Source organism: Nanorana parkeri, unplaced genomic scaffold (genome assembly GCF_000935625.1).
Source record: "Nanorana parkeri isolate BGI_ZX_2015 unplaced genomic scaffold, ASM93562v1 scaffold617, whole genome shotgun sequence".
In the NCBI taxonomy this organism is placed as follows: Eukaryota; Metazoa; Chordata; class Amphibia; order Anura; family Dicroglossidae; genus Nanorana; species Nanorana parkeri.
The window spans coordinates 15,238-36,589 of NW_017306885.1; the positions used below are offsets into that span (position 1 = coordinate 15,238).

Genomic DNA, 21,352 nt, shown 5'->3' on the forward strand with positions numbered 1-21,352 from the left:
AAAAGGATTTTACGGTGAGTACCAAAATCCTATTTTTCTGGAGTTCTGCTTCAGTGCTTTGGTAACATGAAATTACTTGTTTCCTGTTTTTTTCCTTAGTGTGTTTTTTATAATGTTTTTTTCATTTCAGCTACTCCAACTTCTAAAGAAGTCCTACGTTATTGAAGAATTTAAAGTTTGTGACATTTTCAATAAATTTTACGGAGAACTTGCAGTTAAAACTAAATTGTCAGACACAGGTGAAATATTTGTTAACTGATACTAAAAAAAGCATCTAATTTTAAGTTTAAAAAAATCACTTTTTCTCAGTTTAATCAGTAAAAAAAAAATGTCAGCATAGATATAACGTCTTATTTTAATTTTGCAATTTGTCCTTTGCATTTTGACACTGAAACGTCCGTGTAAAAAAAACACAAAAGAAAATCACAAAGAAGAAACTGCCTATAACTTCTTAATTGCAGATGAAGACATTGTATTGTTTGTATTTTGGCTGACACTGCCAGGGAACAGCTGTTATTACTTCTAATTAGGGCTGGTAATGATTAAAAATTTCCTGTTCGATTAATCGAGATTTTTTTTAATCAATTAATTTCGATTAATTATAACGCACATACACATCCAACTACATTGGCCTATACACATACAGCAGGCAGCAATAAAGTAATAAAATGAACTAGGATCACACTAATCCAGCACGTTATTAATCTCACGTGCCCCACTCAATATGGCCGCCGTTTGAGTGGGGCAACTCAGAATAATAACGTGCTGGATTAGTGTGATCCTAAATGGCTGAAATAACTACAAAGATCAACTATGCTACACAGAGTAGGACCTACATTGTCAAACTGACAGCAAGTCATGGCAAAATGAGCTTTTTCTTTTTATATTTTTATTTTACACTTGACAGTATTTGATGAATAAAGGATACAACAGTAACTTTAATACATCAAAAAAGGTAGCGCAGGACTGGACTGTCGCATTGGATGGTAAGTCCTGCAGTACAGGAGTACCTACCTTACAATCTTTGTGTAGTCAGAGAAGCTATCACTTTGACAGCTTTTTGCTGTACTCTGTTTCTCCAGAGCGCACAGAGTCACTGATGCAGATCAAGCAGATGTCACACTAATAGGGAGCTCTGCTGATTACTTAAAGCAGGGGTGTCAAACTCAATTTAATCGAGGGCCGCATCAACATTAAGGTTGCCCTCAAAAGGTATCTGTAAGACTATATATATGTATCTAATCTTTATCATAATTGCCTCTGCATTCGATTATCACTGGTTTTAGTAATCACTTAATACCTAGATCTGAAAGTAGAAGTCTAGGAAATGGCCTGGTGGGCTGGCTTCGGCCCCTGGGCCTTGAGTTAGACACATGTGACTTAAAGAGAGCAGCACTCTTACTATTTATCTGCAGGGCTGATCTTTCAGCTTGACAGCTCTTATCTGCACAGTGCAGGAGATGGTCTAGCAATGGGGAAACAGGAGAGGCTTCCACCATAGCTCTGCCCCCAGCACAGTGTCTAAGGCCTCCTGAACCTCACCCTCATCCCAGCCCTGTTTTGATGCCCCATAAGCTCCACTGCATAAAACTTTTCATAGCTGCTTTCAACTGGTTAAACAATGAACACAGTTACTGGATTTCTAAAGCCCACTGTCATGTTTATGTACTCTTGATGATGTCCCGTCAAGCATTATTGTTTCAGAGGTCTATACACTGAATTAAAATATATTTATTTCTGTCTCTTTAAGTTCTGGAGAAAGTCTATGAGCTTCTAGGAGTTTTGGGAGAAGTGCAGCCCAGTGAAATGGTGGACAATTCTGAGAAACTATTTAGAGCTTATTTGGGAGAATTGAAAACTCAGGTATCATCCTAACTCTTTTTAGCAAGTTTTGATTGCTAACGTTGATGATAATATTGCAATTGAAATCTATTCGATGGGTTGATTTTTTTATTTGTTCAGAGGCCATATAGGAAAACTGGCTCTATTTTCCATCTAGCATTTTCTTTTGTGATCTTTTAATGCAAAATCAGTTTCCAGTACATTTTTGTGCATTAAAACAAAAATACACATGGAGTACTGTATGTCTGTTCTTGTCCTTTATCCCACCTGTTCAGTACTTCATTTTCATCTAAGTATTGCTGTAGTGCCCTAGTTTACCACAACTCCCTTTTGCAGATCATTTGGTGATCTGTCTGCCTTAGATGCAGGAGATATTCCAAAACATACTCATTGTAGACTCCAAATTCACTCCTTTGATATTTTAATGTTATTGGTGATCTGAGAAGCAGAAAGAAAAGAATTTACACGGCGCAAGCTTTGGAAAGTATGCGCCTGGTATCCTTGTGAGGTTCTCTTTGGATTTTGGTTGCAGTGGATTACAAATCATTCAGATTAAGCAAATGTTCTGGTTTCAGCACAGTTGCAATTTTTTCAGAATACATTTTAGTAGCTCACGATTAGGTTTACTTGTTGCGTGGAATTGTTCTTTTTAGGCGTAATGTACTATCCTATAATAAATGTGTTATTGACCATAACTGTTTTAATTGTCAGGCATGTTATCAGCTTTTATTGCTCAAAATAACAAAAATTGTGACTATGACAATCTTAATAGTGATAATCTTTGTAGTTTTGTGGATTGAGCCTTTACATTATATTGCAAGAAATATGCTAAATTGTTATTTTGGATTATTATTTTATTATATAAACTTTGACCTAATTCTAAAGATGACATCCTTTCTGATTTTTCTGTCTTGTTCTTAGATGACTTCATCTACTAGAGAGCCAAAGCTGGCAGTGGTAGCTGGATGTCTGAGGGGATTGTGTGCACTTCTGATTAACTTTACAAAATCCATTGATGAAGGTAGTCTTTTGTACTGATATGTAATCTTTTTTAATTTATTATTAACTTTTTTGTTTTAGTAAGGTCGAGGCCGAGATAAAAAAAAAGAGAGTCGCTGCTTTTCTTAAACATTTATTTGCATATTGGTCAATAATTGTAAGAACACAAGTCCTCTAATTCAGACACAGAAGATCTCTGCTCCTGACTTCTGTGTAGCAGATTACAGGCTGGTATATAGCTTATTGCAAACCTCCATGCAGGTTTCTCTAGCTCTGAAAAGGTTACCTATGCCAAACATTTCCAACTATATGGTTCTTTCTTGCATACTTTAGAGAAATTAAAGGAAACATATATATTTGTTTTATATTGTGTGCTATACTACTAATCAGGAACCGCATATGTGTATATTTCAAAAAAAGCTTTAAAGGTGAAGTATTTGGTGGTTCATTTTGCACCGCTTCCCTAACAGCGCACACCAGTGACCATGCTGTAGAGCACACTGCTGGTTTGAAATGATCCTTACACCGTATTCCTCTACCCCTGGACTTTGGCTGGCCATACACTTTTCTATTTTTCTCGTTCAACCCACGGGGGGAACTAAAGAAATAAAGCAGATTCCTCCATCAATGCTACGAGTGTGTCGACTGAGGAATCCCCGCTGTTTGCATGGTATTATCACAACGGCCGCTGTCAGAATACCCGACCAAAGCTGGCAGCTCATTGGCTGCCGGCTCTGGTCGTACAAAGGTTTTCTGACCGGCTCCTTCAATCAGCTGCGGGGGCTTATTTGCATCTTGTGAATTAGTAAGGGGTACTTGTACTCATTCACTAAAGGGTTAAATTCAAAGTAAATAAACAAACCAGATTTTTGATAAAATCCTTTAATTGAAAAAAAAAACAGAGAGTACATTTTTAACTATTCCTTTAAATAAAAAAATAAACAAAAATGTCTCCATCGATGTAACCCAGCGTCAATCACGATGCACGGCGCCCGCCGACCTGCCGAAATAAAAAAAGTCCCGCCGCACGACGACCGTCCGAACCCGAAGAAAACTCGCTGCAAAATGACATCTCCTGTCCGAAAGTAAACAAATGGGCGGAGCGAGCCGTGACGTCACGGTTTGCTCCGCCCATTTGACAGTCTCAGCTGTCAAATATAACATAGCATTCGTGAGCTACCGAATGCCATTCGGGTCTGTGAGCAGAGGTGTCCTAATACTTTTCATATGCGACGAACGAAAAGAAACGACAATTCGTACAGACTACCGCTAATGAATTTCGAAATCGGAAATCTGGTTTAGTTTGCAATTCTGTAATTGTTACCTTATTACCAGGAGGTAAATATATAGCAGATCATAACTTGAAATAGTAATTCAGGTGACAGAATACATCCGAATCTCCAAATGTCTGAAATTTCATCCGAATTTTGATTCAGAACGAAACGAATCGCACATATCTAATGAATATGCCTTTTATATATTTGAATATTGCACAGGCTTGCATCCTATAGAGCAGTGGTTCTCAACCTTTCTAGGGCCAGGACCCCTTGGTAACATTTGCCAAGTTGTGATGACCCCCAACCGAGCACTGGACTCAGGACTTAGTAATGCACTGGATTCAGGACTTAGTAATGTACAGGACTTAGTAAGGCACTGGACTCAGGACATAGCAACACACTGGACTTAGAAATAAAAATAGAAGCACACTCACAAGAATGCAATCCCTCCCCAGCCCCTGCTACCTGCTTGCCTGCTCTGTCTCCATGCAGCCTTCTCAGCCCCAGCACTGCTTAGACGCCCGCCTCCTGCAGAGCCCGCACTGTATGGGAGGCAGGAGGACAACAACGGCCGTGAATAGAAAAGTCCTGCTGTAACCTTGGTAACATTTGCCAAGTTGTGATGACCCCCAACCGAGCACTGGACTCAGGACTTAGTAATGCACTGGATTCAGGACTTAGTAATGTACAGGACTTAGTAAGGCACTGGACTCAGGACATAGCAACACACTGGACTTAGAAATAAAAATAGAAGCACACTCACAAGAATGCAATCCCTCCCCAGCCCCTGCTACCTGCTTGCCTGCTCTGTCTCCATGCAGCCTTCTCAGCCCCAGCACTGCTTAGACGCCCGCCTCCTGCAGAGCCCGCACTGTATGGGAGGCAGGAGGACAACAACGGCCGTGAATAGAAAAGTCCTGCTGTAAACACTCCCCGGCCACTAGATGTCGCTGCAGCGGCACTTTTATATTCACAGCCTCTGTTGTCCTTTCACTGACTGACACTGCTGCGCAAGGAGGAGGCTGAGGAGGCTCTAACCCAGCGCAGCAGAAATGGACGCGGCGACCCACTCAACAATGGGTTGCAACTCACTTTTGGGTCGCAACCCACAGGTTGAGAACCGCTGCTATAGAGCTTACTCTACAGCTCAGGGAGTTAACTGTGCTGGTACTGCTACTGTCCACAATAGAAAGTCAGAACAAATCTGTCTTCTTCCTGCATCGTCCACTGTGACAAAGGGACGGGCACCTGTTTCATCAGGTGAATGGAGCTCTCTATAGTGTCACAGAATCCAAACAATTTTCATAGCTAATGGAGCAAAGGAAGAAGATGAAACTGGGTCAGCCGGAAAATGGGAACACAGTATATTAAGCATCAACTACTATGTGCTATTAACATGTTGCTGTTTTGTTTTTTTTACAGATGCCAAAGCCTCAAAAGAGATTTTTGAGTACATGGTGAAAGCAATAAGCCCACAGGTATATCTATATAATATTGTTTGTTTGTTAACCAAGGTATCTTTTTTTTTTTTTTTTATATATATATTTTAAATTATGTGTGTCTCCCTCACAGATTGAGTTGAAGAGATATGCAGTCCCTGCAGGTGAGATTTATTTTGTTGATCAGGGGAGGGGTGATTTGTAGTCTTTAAGGTGCCCATACACTGCACGTTTCTTGTACGAGAATCGCGGGAAATCCCGCGATCGTACGATCGTGCAGTGTATGTAAGGCTAACCATTAAATATATTCCCCTCCGATACTGAATTTTGGTTCCTGACAACCTCACAAGTTAAGTCTTTACAAATATTTTAAATTATGTGTGTCTCCCTCACAGATTGAGTTGAAGAGATATGCAGTCCCTGCAGGTGAGATTTATTTTGTTGATCAGGGGAGGGGTGATTTGTAGTCTTTAAGGTGCCCATACACTGCACGTTTCTTGTACGAGAATCGCGGGAAATCCCGCGATCGTACGATCGTGCAGTGTATGTAAGGCTAACCATTAAATATATTCCCCTCCGATACTGAATTTTGGTTCCTGACAACCTCACAAGTTAAGTCTTTACACCTCCATGCTGCAATAACATGTGATATTGCGTATTAGTGTGATGAGGTGTCATGCACCTTGCCAACAGACATGCATCACAGCACAGTTGGTTTAAAAGGATCCTTTGACCTTATTCCTCCACCCCTGGACTTACTAGTACACCATCATTCCTTCATTAAAAAACATCTTTATTGACATTGGTTGAGCATTATATCACCAACATAAAACGACATTTTAGTGCCTTAATCAGGCATTACTGTATGTTGCACTGCACTGCCAAAAAGTATACATGTACCTTTTTTTGTGTGCATTAGGTATCCATTGAAATGAATGAGCTGCCTAATGTAATGAATGTTAACATGCACAATCGAGCAACACAACTCTTAGCAAATCCTATGTAGGGTAGTTGAAAGCATTGCTCTCTCAACTGCCATTGTTCCTGTCAGTTAATGTTTTTTGTTTTTTTTTCTCTGAAAGACTGGGTTGTAATTTGCCTTTGAATTCTGACATGATTTACCTAATTTACACTTGCACTCTTGCATTTAGTATATTTAGATTCAGGAGCAATTATCTGGGAAGAATAAACAACCCCCCCCCCACCCCTTTGCATGCACTACTTTTTTACTGCACATAGCAGGAGGTGCTTTAGGGTGCCATTTAAATTAAATGATCTGCAATACACCAGCGTCCCTAACTTGTGGTGCATTGCGCTGTACAATAGTGTGCGCTAAATGCACTGATGCCATGCCTTTAGAGCAACATAATGGTTTTAATGGACCCTTAGGGCTTGTTCACAACAAGCGCGGAGCAGATCCGGACCAGAGCAGGTGCAGACCGGATCAAAACTGCGTCCAATGTATTCCTATGGTATTTTGACCTCCAGTTCACATTGCAGCGTGCGGATCCAGACCAGATCCAGACCGGATGAAAAAAATGCGGCAAGCCCTATTTTACCTGCTCTGGATCTGGTCTGGAACGCATCAAAAACGCATGCAAGTGCCTTAAAGTCCATGTTAAACTTTTTTTTTTTTTACCAAAACCGGCCCTAAACGCGTCTAAAACGCGGCACAACCCACTACACTGCGTGTTCAGAAACCTGACCGGATCTGGTCTGCATTTGGTGTGAACAAGGCCTTTTTTTTTTAAAGTTTAACATGGGCTTTCAGGTAATTGGATTTTGGACACAGAGAATTTTGTATTCTCTAAATGCAGCTGAACTGAATGGCACTAAATGTGGGTAAACATTCAGTCTGAATGATACCTTTGAAAAATCATTACCTACATTTATATGTGTTTACAGTACATTGCTCAAAATGCATATAAATGCAGGTTTGACACTGCAAGTGGAAATGAGGCTTTATTTAAAAAAATTTAAACGGGAGCATGTTACCCAAAAAGCTATTACAGAGAATATAGAGCAATTTAGGTAGTGTGAATAAACATTATCAGTAAAAATGATTACATTGGTTTTATCTTGCACTTCCCTGTTTCTATTTTGTAGTTTAATGTTTTTTCTGTTTCTTTTCAGCTGGTTTAAATATTATGGCCCTTCATGCTTCCCAGTTCAGTGGTTACCTCATAGAGAATTATCGGTCCCTCTTTGAAGTATTGTCTAGGTGGTGTGGCCACTCCAATCATGAAATGAAAAAACTTGCATTTGTAGCTTTGGAATCCTTTTTAAAACAAGTAAGTTTCTTTCATGTAGATCAGTGGTCCCCAACCCCCGGGCCGCGGACCGGTACCGGTCCGTGGATCAAATGGTACCGGGCCGCGGTCCGGTCATGCAATATATGGCAGTGCACGGTCCCGGTGTTCGAACACCGGGGCCCCGCACTGCCGACGGGCTTCACAGTGAGGGGGCGGGTCCTGTGACTCACCTCCCCTCCCGGCCGCAGATGACAAACTGTATAAACAATTTGAAGCAAATACACCAGAAGGCTACCCCTGTACTGCAAGGGTTAAAGTGATATTAAGGCCTTGTTCACACCAAGTGCGGACCAGATCCAGAGCAGGGCAGGTGCAGACCGGATCAAAACTGCGTTCAATGTATTCCTATGGTATTTTGAGCTCCAGTTCACATCGCAGCGTACAGATCCAGAGCAGGTGAAAAAACTGCGGCAAGCCCTATTTTACCTGCTCTGGAACGCATCAAAAACGCATGCAAAACGCATCAAAAACTCATGCAAGTGCCTGAAAGCCCATGCTAAACTTAAAACATTTTAACCAAAAACGGCCCGGAATGCATCAAAAACGCGGCACAACCCACTGCACTGCGTGTGCAGAAACCTGCCCGGATCTGCTCTGCATTTGGTGTGAACAAGGCCTTTTTTTTAAAAGTTTAACATGGGCTTTCAGGCACTTGCATGCGGTTTTGCATGCGTTTTTGATGCGTTCCAGAGCAGGTAAAATAGGGCTTGCCGCAGTTTTTTCACCTGCTCTGGATCTGTACGCTGCGATGTGAACTGGAACTCAAAATACCATAGGAATACATTGGACGCAGTTTTGATCCAGTCTGCACCTGCTCTGCTCTGGATCTGCTCCGCGCTTGGTGTGAACAAGGCCTTAAGCTTGCAGATCTGTTTTTTTTTTTTGTGGAGGCATCTCGTTCACGGCCGTGCCTGCAAGTGGTTATGCGCGTCCATAGACACAGCCCTGCGGCAGACCATACCCCTCCTCTTTGCCCCACAGCTTGATTGACTGCAGAAGCAGCCTATTGCTCCTCTGCCCTCAATCTCCACCCCCGCAACCAGGAAGTGCGGGACGAAGGATCCCTCGTGGGAAATGGCCGATACTTAAGAACAGGCAGCGATGCCTGTTACCATACAAGCGATCTGCCGGCTATGGAGCCGGATGTGTGTATGTGATAGCAATAAAGTTTAGTGAAAAAAAAATTAAAGTTCCCCCCCACGAAACTTTTTAAAGTTATGCATAAAAAAAGAATAAAAAAACAAAAAAAATGTTTTAAGTCCCCACCGATACATACATGCATGCAAACATGCGTCGGGGGCGCATACGTGAAAAAAACGTTGATTGTGCCCATTACGCCGCACATGTTACATATCGCCGCGAACGTCACAGTGAGAGAAATCATTCTAGGGCCATCAATCACTGATAACACTAAACTGATGAGCTGTAACAGCTTTTAAAGCGTCGCCTATGGCCAGTTTTGGGTATGGTAGTTTTCTTCGATTTTGCAGGTGCGCGCAATTTTAAAGCTTGACATGTTTGGTGTCTATTTACCCGACGTGACCCCGACTTTGATATTTTACCAAGAAACTGGGTAATAATAAATGTTTCCTAACATAATGTAAAAAAAAAACTATTTTTTTCAAAATTTTCAGTAATTTTTCCTAATTATAGTAAAAAATAAAAACCACAGTGGTGATTAAATACCACCAAACACAAATTCATTTCAGTACAGCGTTGTATGACAGAATAAATGTCAGTCAAAGTACTGCAGCGCTGAACACTGAAAAATGGCCTGGCCAGGAAGGGGGTCTAAACACCTGGTCAGCAAGCAGCTAAACAGTTAACTGAGCTAGCTAGAACTAGTTCCTGGGGGAGTCTATTCCACATTTTCACAGCTCTAACTGTGAAGAATCCTGTCCTTATGCAAAGGTTAAACCTCTTTTACTCCATATACAAAGAGTGCCCCCTTGTCCTTTGCAGTGACCTTAACGTGAATAATTTGGCACCAAGCTCACTATATGGACCATTTATGTATTTATACATGCTGATCATGTCCCCCATTAATCGCCTCTTCTCCAGAGAGAACAAATTCAGGTCAGTTAATCCCTGCTCTTAGCTGAGCTCCTCCATGCTTCTTATGAGTTTGGTCGCTCTTCGCTGCACTTTCTCCAGTTCCACAACATCCTTTTTGTGAACCGGTGCCCAAAACTGAGCTGCGTATTCCAGATGAGGTCTTACTAATGCTTTGTACGGGGGCAGGATTATGTCTGTCTCTGGAGTCTAGACCCCTCTTAATACAAGAACGTGTTTTGGTTGCTTTAGAAACTGCGGCTTGACATTGCATGCTATTATTCAGTCTATGATCTACCAGAACACCCAGATCTTTCTCCACCATTGACTCCCCCAAACATACTCCCCCTAGAGTGTATGAAGCATGCATGTTTTTAGTCCCCAAGTGCATAGCTTTACATTTATCAACATTAAACCTCATTTGCCAAATAGATGCCCAATCACACAGTGCATGCAGATCTGCTTGTAGGTTGGAGACATCCTGTAGGGACTGTATTCCACTACATAACTTGGTGTCATCTGCAAACACAGAAATAGTACTTTTAATCCCCAACTCTATATTATTTATAAAAAGATTAAATGGCCTTTTCTTATTCTTTATGGCTTTTTTAACTTTGGATATCAGCCACATGGGTTTTACTCTTTGCCTTTTAAACGTATTGATTAAAAGATTATATTTTGCAGTATGTTTGTGAACGATTAATTTGAAACATTCCTGTGTTTGTTCTCTGTTTTTGGATATATTCCCTCCCAGTTTAAGTCTTGAAGGGCAGCCCTCAGCATGGGAAAATTTGCTCTCCTGAAGTCGTGTTTTTATTTTTCCAGTATGTGAATGTTGTTTACAACTTAAGCGACATGAAATCATATTATGGTCATTGTTACCCAGATGTTTTTTCATATGAACGTTTGAAATAAGCTCGGCATTACTTGAGATTACCAGATCCAGCGGAGCATCATTTCTAGTTTCTACAAACTCTACAATAAAATTGTCATGCAGTAAGTTTATAAATGTCCGCACTTTTACTGTTCCAGCAGTGCCATTATTCCAGTGAATGTCAGGATAGTTTAAATCTCCCATTAATATGAGTGTCCCTGCCCTTGCAGCCCCTTCTATCTGTTTAAGAAGCTAAGTCTATACCTCTTCAATAAACCTCTTCATGTCCTATACAAAGTATATAGAACGTGATGATTTACAGGACGGGGGAGAGAGGCTCCAGGGACCCGTCTAAGAGCCAGCCGGCTCCGAAGATCAGGTGCGTATAACTTTATTTTCCTCCTTAGACCAAAACGAGGGAGGAAACTATACAGGTGAAACTCGAATAATTAGAATATCGTGCAAAGTTCATTTATTTCACTAATGCAACTTAAAAGGTGAAACTAATATATGAGATAGACTCATTACATGCAAAGCAAGATAGTTCAAGCCGTGATTTGTCATCATTGTGATGATTATGGCTTACAGCTCATGAAAACCCCAAGAACCCCAAATCCACAACCTCAAAAAAGTAGATTATTACATGCAATCAATAAAACAAGGATTGTACATAGAACAATATCGGACCTCTGAAAAGTACAAGCATGCATATGTACTCAGTACTTGGTTTGGGCCCCTTTTGCAGCAATTACTTTTGCATGATATTCTAATTATTCGAGTTTCACCTGTATTTTCCTCCCTAGACCAAAACCCTTTAAGTGGGAGGGTAGTCCCAATGCCAGGGTTTATAATATTTCCACCCGGAGTTCTTCTTTAAAAACAACTAACCTTGAAATAGAAACTGTCCCCTCCAATTCCATAAAATTGTGACTTCTACTCATGTTAAGTTTGGGGGCACCTCCCCAGCTTTAACGTTATATTTACCTCACTTAGTATATGTGAGCTTCTTGGCAACGTGTTTACGAATGTATGCAACAACAGGAAATGAGAGACTGTTTTCATAAAACGAAGAACTCTATTTTTTTTATATGATCACTGTAACTGTGAACATATACTGTATACACTTTATACTGCTGAACTGTTTGAGTTCAATAAACAGTTGAAAAAAAAAAGTTAAAACCATCTAAGAGCAATACAAATTAATCATAGGGCCCTGTGTATTGGAAGTCTATTAATGTCTCACTGATGAGACAAAGTATATTCCTGGACTGTTTAGACATCCATATTTCTTAAAAGGCAGATGAAAGATACTGTATGAGAATGCACTGTTCCTGTGTTTTAATTTTTTTTTTTACTAATAAAATGATCTTTGTAATAATAAAAGAAAGGGATAGTCTGTAGGTCTGTGAATCCTCTTTATACATTTACCTTTTTTTGCATAGTGTAAATATACCTAAACTACACAGTGTATGAAAGTCTACAGAATTGTTTTAGTAGTACGCTTCTCATAATTCATTAGTAAACTCTAAATGATATGACCGTATTCTCACTGGAATTCCTTTACATTAAGTGTTGCCTGCCTATGCCTGTCATAGGAGAGTATGCAGATCTTCTCGCACAAATGCGCTGTCCCTTGACATTCTTTTTTTTAAGTATATATTTAGATAGAACTTTCTGAATTTTCTGAGGTTGTGTTGCTTTCTTGCCTTTTCAAGTGGTAATATTTCTTTTTATTAAACAACTTCCATGAACCATTCACACCGGATCTGTTGCATTGCTATCCATTGCGTTGTGATCCGTTGCGTTACAATATGTTTTTCAATGGACATTCACTGAAAAATGAATGTGTGAATGGGGCTAGTTCATGCCGCCTTGTTGCATTATGTTACATTGTGCTGAAAAAAAGTAGAACATGCACTACTTGTTTTCAGAGCAATTTAATGCAACAGATCCAGTGTGAACTAGCGCCCTTCACACCCATTCATTATTTGGTTGAAAAATGGATCGCAACGCAAGGGATCGGAATTAAATCAAGAGGTACAATTGTAAGTCAATGAATTCTCCATTGACTTGCGATTTCCTTTTGATTTTGGTGTGAATGCATAAGTCTTTTTTTTTTTTTTTCTGCTGAGTTTATTGATCTGTGTGCAACAATAGAACATTTAGATTTCTTACTGCATTCAAGCTTTGGCTGTTCTCTTTCAGGTAGCATTGTTGGTTACAAATGACGCTGAAGCTCACAAGGACAAGCTGCAGTTCTTTATGGAGCAGTTTTATAAGATCATCAGAAAGATGGAGTACTCTAACAAGGAACTCTCCATTGCAATTCGGGGCTATGGTCTATTTGCAGCGGTATGATTTCTGTTTTGGTTTAACCAATAGCTATTATACTACAATGTAAATCTGTTAGGAGCTTGTTTATAATGTGAATTTGTGTTTTCACTATAGATATGTTAATAGTGATTATTACTTATAGATGGTTTGTTGTACTTTGACAAGATTGTTTTAGTGCTTTGGTCGGTGTAGCTTACAACTTCAAAAATGAATGAACTTGAAAATTAAAGCATAACTGTTTTCTTGTCTTTTTAAAGCCATGTAAAGCAGTGAATAGAAAGGATGTGGATTTTATGTATATTGAACTTATTCAACGTTGCAAGCAAATGTATCTCACAGAGGCCAACACAGAAGAGGACAATGTGTTCCAGCTGCCAAACTTTCTTCAGTCAATTGCCAGTGTCATACTTCACATGGATGCTGTAAGTAACATGAACCTAAATGGTTTTATCATATGCACTAGTGCCGCTGAACATTCTGAGCATCTGTTCTGTCCTTCGTGAAAACATTTAATCACATTGATATCTTTGAGACAGTGCTCGAAAAATGCATGGTATCTCTCCTATGTGCATTTATTACCTTTTACTCCTTTCAAACCAATGAAATAAAAAGACTGAAGATTCTCTCCTAACCTCCCCTAGTTGGAGCAGATTCTAGCATAATCATAAGCTTTTTATCTGCCTTTAAGGATGATGTTAAACATACCATTAGAGCAGCAAAATTAGGCAAGGGAACCACTGCCACTAATAGTATCACTGCCTCAGTGGCCCAGAATGCTGAAGAATTTCAGTCATTAGTAAGAGATCGACATCTTACTGGCTCTAGACTCTAAGCCAGTTTTGCATAAGGCTGCACACCGCGTCTGTCAGTGTTCAGTAAACTTTGTGTGTGGCAAAGACAACCCCATCAGATCCCTCACCTCTGATGCCCTTTCCTCACTACTGGGGCCTTATTGTATGGAAAATAGAATTAGCAGGGGGTGGAGGTATTTATGTACGTGTCACAACCACTCCCATAATGTTCTTAAAGTTTTGTACAAAATCGTATTGATATACATTATTCAACCTTATCCAACGTTCATGGCTTATGTACATACTCAACAAATTTCACAGTTTGTTTTATGCATAGCTACCTGCCGCATAGTAACTGAACAGTGACACAAATGGTGTGGGGCCTTACATTATATGAATTCAGCTATAGGGAGGTGATGAGTCCTGGAATTCAGCAGGCATCCTTGGTGGGTGTGTGCAGCTTTAGATGGTCTTTGAGCATTGTGGAGTGATGAAATTATATATTTTTGGAACAAATTCCAGCTGTTTCTTTTTTGTCATTTAAATGATTATACTTTTCGGCATGGCTGCATGCTCAGCATCACACTTGACCTCCAGACTTGTTTAAAGGGTACCACCCTCTAAATCAGCCCTTCCTGGGTTTTCCTTCCCCTTCCTCTTTTCTTCTGAGTCTTCTCATCTCTGAGCTTTTCTTCCCTTTGACATTTTTCCCTTCAAAGCCTTATCTGGCACTATTACCACTAGCTCAGAAAGCATTTAAGCAAAGATCTGTCCTACCAATATTCAGCACTGAAAAGCTAAAAGCCAGCATTTCCACATGCATTTATTCCTGCTGGGTACCTAGATTAAGTTTGACAAGTTTCTTGTGGCTGTTTTCAATTGATGCGTCTTTTGATGGAGTAATTTTCAATTTATTCCTGTTGAGGATCTGTCATGTTTCTCCCCTGTCCTCCCCCTTTCCCACCAATGTTTGGGACTATATAGTTACTAGGGCTGTACTGATACCAGTATTACTAAGCGTTGATACTGTCGTGTAAAATTTTTAAAAAGGAGCAGCTGTCGTGAGGACCCGCACTTGCTGGGGATCTCTTTTACAACGCCTGTCTGGCCACACATTTCCTTCTCCTTCTCCCTGCACGTGCAGCTCTGTTGAGACGCCGTGCACAGCCCTATATTCTGCATTGTTGGGATTTGTAGTCCTCTATAGCCGGTGCCTTTCTGCCTTGCTGTAAAATATGTTGCTGGGATTTGTAGTCCCGCTACAGCTTGCTGTCCGTGGCAGAACCACCAGGGTTGCAGCTGTGACTGGGCCCTGGTTCTCCACCACTGGCCTAAAATCATTGATCTGCATTGTTTTAGAAAACCTGTCACATGACGCAAAAAAAAGTATCGGTAATTTGTATCAGCGAGTACTTGAGGAAAAGTATCGGTACTTGTACTCGGTCTGGAAAAAATGGTATCGGTGCATCCTTAATATTGGCATTCTGTGTCTTAAAGTGCCAGCTTCCAATCAAAAGTTTAAAATGACCTTTTCATGACAGAAATATAGTAGTAGCCAATTCTGCCTTAAAACAAAAGTGTTGTATAGTCCATCTGCTTTTTCATTTTTAATCATCACATATTTTTCTGCATTGAAAATGTATAATAAAATGTATCATTAGTGCTAATATTGTTGTTTCCTTCTTAAGATACCTGAAGTATACACACCTGTACTTGAGCGTCTCCTGGTTGTCCAGATTGACACATTTCCACAATATAGCCCAAAAATGCAGTCCTCTTGCTGGAAGTCAATCATTAAGGTGTTCTTGTCTCTGGCAGGGAAGGGGCCAGTGCTCTGGAGCCTGATCAGTACTGTGGGTGAGTTTTTGTATATTACTGTTAATTGAAGTGAACCTGAACTGCGTAAAGCCATGTTGTACCAGTTTACTGTAGTTCTGGCATCTGACATTTTAGTCATGGGGTGAAGGATAGCACTAGACTGGGCATCGCCCAGTGCTAACCTGAGCAGGATGTGCAGTTCAGGCCTAGGATCTAATGGACTCCACTGGGACACAGTTTAATTTCAAGGTCAATACAGGTTTTTTACAGGGACTACAAGGTTCATAATTTTCATCACTGATAACGAAAGAACCTTTTAGGTTCCTGCTATTAGCATCATAACTACATGTCTCAGGACTTTACCATGTTGATCATGCACAAGGCCAGTATATCCAGTCTTGCAAATAAATTAATCAAAAAATGGAGAATGCTGAATGCACTTTTAAGAAAGTTTCTGGTATTTTCAATGTAAAGCAGTTCTATTCCACTTGGTCTCAGGGGCTAACATCATGATACTCTTTATTTTATCCTTGCAATCGGTTACATCTCATGCTAATCCTAGTCCCTGCTAAGTAGTATTTTTCTCATAAGTTTTCGAAAAGCTTTTTAGTAGCAAATTAAATAAGAGAATAACGAGATTAAAAACAATTAGGTTTAGGGGACAGTTTACAGTTGCTTTAATGCCAGAGATAAGTTAGTTATGTCATGAGTTTTAACAAACAATAATGTAGCCTAATGTATACATATTTTATAACCGATCGCCTGATATTTGTAGCTTGATGGCCATATGTAGCATACCAGGTAACAAGGATCACCTCAGGAGACATCATTTGTAGCACATGGCACACAGAAAACATTTGTTAATAATTTTACAAAAAAGGTGCGTTTCATAATGCTGCAAAAAAGAAGGCTGATTCGTAAAAGCTAGAGAAGAAAAAATAAGTGAAGTTATTGTCTATAGCAAAAATTCAGGTTTTACCTTTCTTTAGAAAAATGAAGAACTCTAAATTGGATGCTATTGTTAAAAACTCCACATTTTCTTTTCTCCTGCTTTATATATTCATGTATATAGGAACCCTCCCCTTGTTTTCATGCTTGTGACTAGTGTATAATGCAGTGGGTGTTCAGACATAAAAGTACATCTGCTAAGAAGTATCTCTGCTCCCTTTCATGCTGTTCCTGACCACAAATGTGGCTCACAAACTTCTGTGTCAAGATCTTGTGTTATGTTTACCACATTAGCAACAGTAATATATAGGCGGAGTTCTGTGAATAGATCTATACTGGAATTATAAAAGAATGCCAATGAATTTTCAGAATACTATGTCCCTTTCTGTGAAAAACCACATTTTTCGGGAGAGACAGAACATCTGTCTGGACCACATATGAGCTATGTCAAGTGAAACGGCAAAATACACAACTGAAATCAAACACAGGACAAAATAAATAGTTTATACTTGGCAATCTAAATAGCTCTCCAGTTAGCAACAATTAACATTTTTGAACTAATGCTCTTTAAACAACAGTATGTGTTGATGGTATGTTCAGATATATTGCCGTAACTACTGTTATAGCTTGACAGCTGTTTAAGCTTTATTTGTATTGTATTCTGGAATATAGTCCTGCCCAACCCCTGTTTCTTTAATCCTGTATTTTTAATTTATAGATGGAGAAAAGATAAGTGATCTCATAGAGGGGATATATGTATTTGAGAGTTTTCTTGCAGTCCAGAGATATACAGTAAACTCCCCATTATCCGGCATTGATGCAACCAGCAAATGAAATCAAGGGCATATGTCCTCCATTTTATTTTTGGGCCAGTGGCTTGATGCACACTAACAAATGTAGTTATAAACGAAATGTATTGAGTTGCCCAATAAATTCTTTGTTTACATCTTGCTGCTGGCCAGGGGCTAGATTCCTTGGTCACCAGCATTATGTATACAATGGGGAGCACTAGCCAGTCTTCTATTGGCTGTTAAATTGCGGGCTGGCTATTGTACCTGCCCACTGAGCAGAGGGGCGGATCTGAGAGAGAACTTTCTCTCTTAGGTCTGCTCAGTGGGCAGGGTTTCAATAGCCAGCCTGCTTTTGCAGTTTGCACCGCTGAAAGGGGGGGTGATGCTTGCTTGAGAGTTACTATAAAACTATGTTAGTAAGTTGCCTTAAAGTACCAGTCTACCAAAAATGAATATTTCTATTTTTGGTAGATGCTAAAGAGTTTAAACTCTTCACCGTTTCTCAAATCTTTCTGGAATTTTGTTGGTAATATATCTGTGCTTGAGTTCCTGTTTCTACACACATACTGTAGCCATTGTGAGGGGTTGTCACTGTCTCTTCTGGTTTTGTTACTTGCATCATTTATTATGGAGCATGCATCAAGAGGTACTGCACCATGCAAATGTTTGGTGGGAATACGCAAAACTCCCAGGTAGTGTGCAACAGAGAAAACAAGGAAATCTCACTGTTGGGGCATCAGGGGCTGACCACTAGTCTCCACATGTAACTTAAAAGTCACTTTTGGATGGCATGACTCTTCGTCCCCGTTCACACCAGGGCGTTTGTAGCTCATATTTTTCAGCACGGAAAAGCTCTGCACAAAAAAATTCTTTTGATTTCTATAGTCCCAGTTTATGTCTCAGCATAGCTTCGCGCTGAGAAAAAAGCCGGTCGCTGAAAAAAAAGTACATAAGCTTCTTTTTTGGGCAGATCAGCTCGATTAGGAATAGGAAAAAGGGTCACATCGCACTGATCTCCCCAATCAGAGGCACATACTTACAGGCTTGTACGGAGCTTTTCCGTGCTGAAAAATATGGGTTACAAACACCGGCGGTGCGAATGGAGACTTAGAGACATAGTTATTAGGTTTTAGTTGTTGCACTTCAGTTCACTGAAAAAAATATAATTCAAAATTTGACTTCTCAAATTTGTAGACAGAAATGTACATGCATAGAGATCAGCATTGTCCCTCCCAGCAGTGCCTCACTTCCCTCAAGCTCACAGGCCCTACAGAATAGGGAGCATATTTTTCTTAAGTGTTTGAACAAAAAGCAAAGTTCACCTTTTTCTTCATAAATACTTGTTGGATATAAGTTACTGATTTGCAATTTTGCCCAAATATTTTTTCAGTGCACCAAGGATTAATTCGAGTCTGTTCCAAGCCAGTCATATTTGAAAAGGTAATCATTAAAGTATTACTACATTTTAGAAGAGCATAGTTTATATGTAAATTTGACACATCACATTACTGCATGATATTTTCGGACAATCTTTAACTCTTTCTTTGAATACAGAATTATTTTTGTTTTTTTATTATATTATTGGACTTCCGACAACTGTCCGCACATTTAGGGATTCCTGCATTGGTTCCAGTGGCTACTCTTCCTTTAGTCCAGCTGAATTGTTTTTCTCCTTTTGGATCTTCAATAGATATATACATTAAAGAGTCTGGACCTGCGTAATGTCTGTAACACTTCAATATGTTTTTTGGGTATAATTTGGCCTTCTGGTAGCATTAACTTATTTGTAACGTGATCTTTCTGATAATATGGGCTTGACATCTGTGGTACTGAAAACTTGGCTGTCACATGCCCCTTTTCATAATGTGGTGCTTCTAGTAACAAGGCACCTCTAGTGCTGTATGTTTTCTGGTATCTTGGCATGTCTGGTTTTGTAACCCCTTTAGTGAGAAGGGCCTCTGGTAATTGTGATTTAATTAGCTTTTTTTTTCTTCTCTAGGGCCCAGTCACACCATATCCAGTGTGTTCCGGTGTTTTGGTCAAGCCTGGAACGCACTGCACTGCATAGATCAAGCTGAGCAGCATTCTGGGTGGGAGGGAACGTGTCAGTACCATTCATGTCAATGGCACCCCAGACACCCCCCCGGCCCGCAATGTGATCACCCGCACTGAAACGTGAGGTACAGGAATGCCTTCCATTCCAGTGCAGTGCGATCGGGGAAAAAATCCTGTATCTCACGTTCTTGTGCGGGCTTGAGAGGAATGCCACCAACACGCACCCTCCCACCCCAGAACGCTGCCCGGCTTGATCTTTGCGATCTAGTGTGTTCCGGGCTTGGAACGCACTGGATATGGTGTGACTGGGCCCGTAAATAGATAAAGAAATGCACTAATAACTATTATTGAAGAATCTTGGGAATAAGGCTTTAGAAAGACAACTCATGCTGTACAGCAGAGTAAATGATATATATGTGTTTGGATTTTGGTATAGGGACTTGGGTTCTTTGGTATGTCCATAAAGGAAATAAAGTAAATCAACAAAAAATAAATGCCCAGTTATCAGTTTATGTAGTCTTGAATGTACAAAAGGGATTCTGAATGTGATAATGCTTAGCTTTCATAAAATGTTTGAACCTATGCTGTTGTAGGATGAATATGGAAAAGATGGTTCAGGTGGAATGGAAGCTTTTGGTGAAGTCCGGACAGGAAAGTGGAGAATTCCTACCTTCAAAGACTATTTGGATTTATTCAGAAGTTTACTCAACTGTGACCAGATTAAGGTATGGGTTCCTGTTTTCATTCTGCCATATTTCTTTGTAAGTGAAATAATGTTAATGTCCCTGTGTTTACTGAAGGCTTATGTCCACATCTGAGATCATGCCTAAAGCAAGGAAAGATCACTCGTGCTAGTCTATCTCTGCATGAACCCCAGTCTATTATTCATTGCAAGCACACAAACTTCACCATACAGCTAGAGCAGAAATTGTTGCACCAAAAGACAAAAAAGCAGCAATGCCAGTTCACAGCTCTAAAACATTGTATTTGAATGAGTATATGAACTGTAATATTTAAGTTTAATATTTTATGTTCTATTTAATAACTAAGTTATTATGAGTGTTTGAGTATATGAAACATCCAAATAAATTATTGCTTATACGTTTACTCTCTGAGGCTTGTAACCAAACCGATGCTATGCATGCATTATTATATCTTCTTTATGTTCTAGGATACCATATTCTCAGATGAAGTAGTCCAAACTGTAAATTCACCTCTGCAGTCTCTGAATAGATTATTGTATGACGAACTTATAAAATCTGTTCTGAAAATTATTGAGAAGTTAGACCTTACACTCCAAAAACACGATCCTGGCCAATTGGTAAGTAATTCTTTACACATCTATCATTAAGGAAGAATCTGGGCACACTCCATTCCACTCTGAATCCGTTTATTGATCATTCGACGTTGACACAGAGTCCTGCCCAAGGTCCACCCCTCTGATGTGTTTCAACCATTCATATTACTAAGCCCAGGATTTGGTGAAACATTTCAGATGTGGCGGATCTTGCGCAGGATTCGGTGTCACTGACAAATTCTCAATAAACTGATTCAGCGGAGTGGAACGGAGTGCTGCCAGATTCCTCCTTTACTCTATACCTGTTTGATTTGAACATGGACACACTCTTGCTGGCGAGCAGCCAGCTGTCTTTCTCCTGCTAGCCATGCAGGAGCGTTGCTTTATTCCTATGCCTTGGTGTAATAGATAATTCATGTTAAATAGATGTAGGCACGTGTCTGATTAGATGTTCATTTTTATACTTATAAAGTAGCTGTAGATTTTAAAACATTTTGAGGAGATTTCATTTTTTTCTCCCCTA

General features: G+C 39.9%; 1 protein-coding gene across 1 annotated transcript in view; it reads left to right on the forward strand.

Moving 5' to 3' along the window:
* The window catches only part of PRKDC (protein kinase, DNA-activated, catalytic polypeptide), a 130,133-nt gene that overhangs the window by 4,757 nt on the left and 104,024 nt on the right, over nt 1-21,352 (forward strand). Inside the window, exons 3-14 of the mRNA XM_018562961.1 lie at nt 131-239; nt 1,751-1,863; nt 2,764-2,863; nt 5,541-5,596; nt 5,691-5,721; nt 7,691-7,848; nt 13,001-13,147; nt 13,387-13,551; nt 15,609-15,777; nt 18,868-18,917; nt 20,126-20,257; nt 20,704-20,853. Of these exons, the coding sequence (XP_018418463.1) occupies nt 131-239; nt 1,751-1,863; nt 2,764-2,863; nt 5,541-5,596; nt 5,691-5,721; nt 7,691-7,848; nt 13,001-13,147; nt 13,387-13,551; nt 15,609-15,777; nt 18,868-18,917; nt 20,126-20,257; nt 20,704-20,853 (1,380 nt within the window). The remainder of the gene's footprint in view (nt 1-130; nt 240-1,750; nt 1,864-2,763; nt 2,864-5,540; nt 5,597-5,690; nt 5,722-7,690; nt 7,849-13,000; nt 13,148-13,386; nt 13,552-15,608; nt 15,778-18,867; nt 18,918-20,125; nt 20,258-20,703; nt 20,854-21,352) is intronic.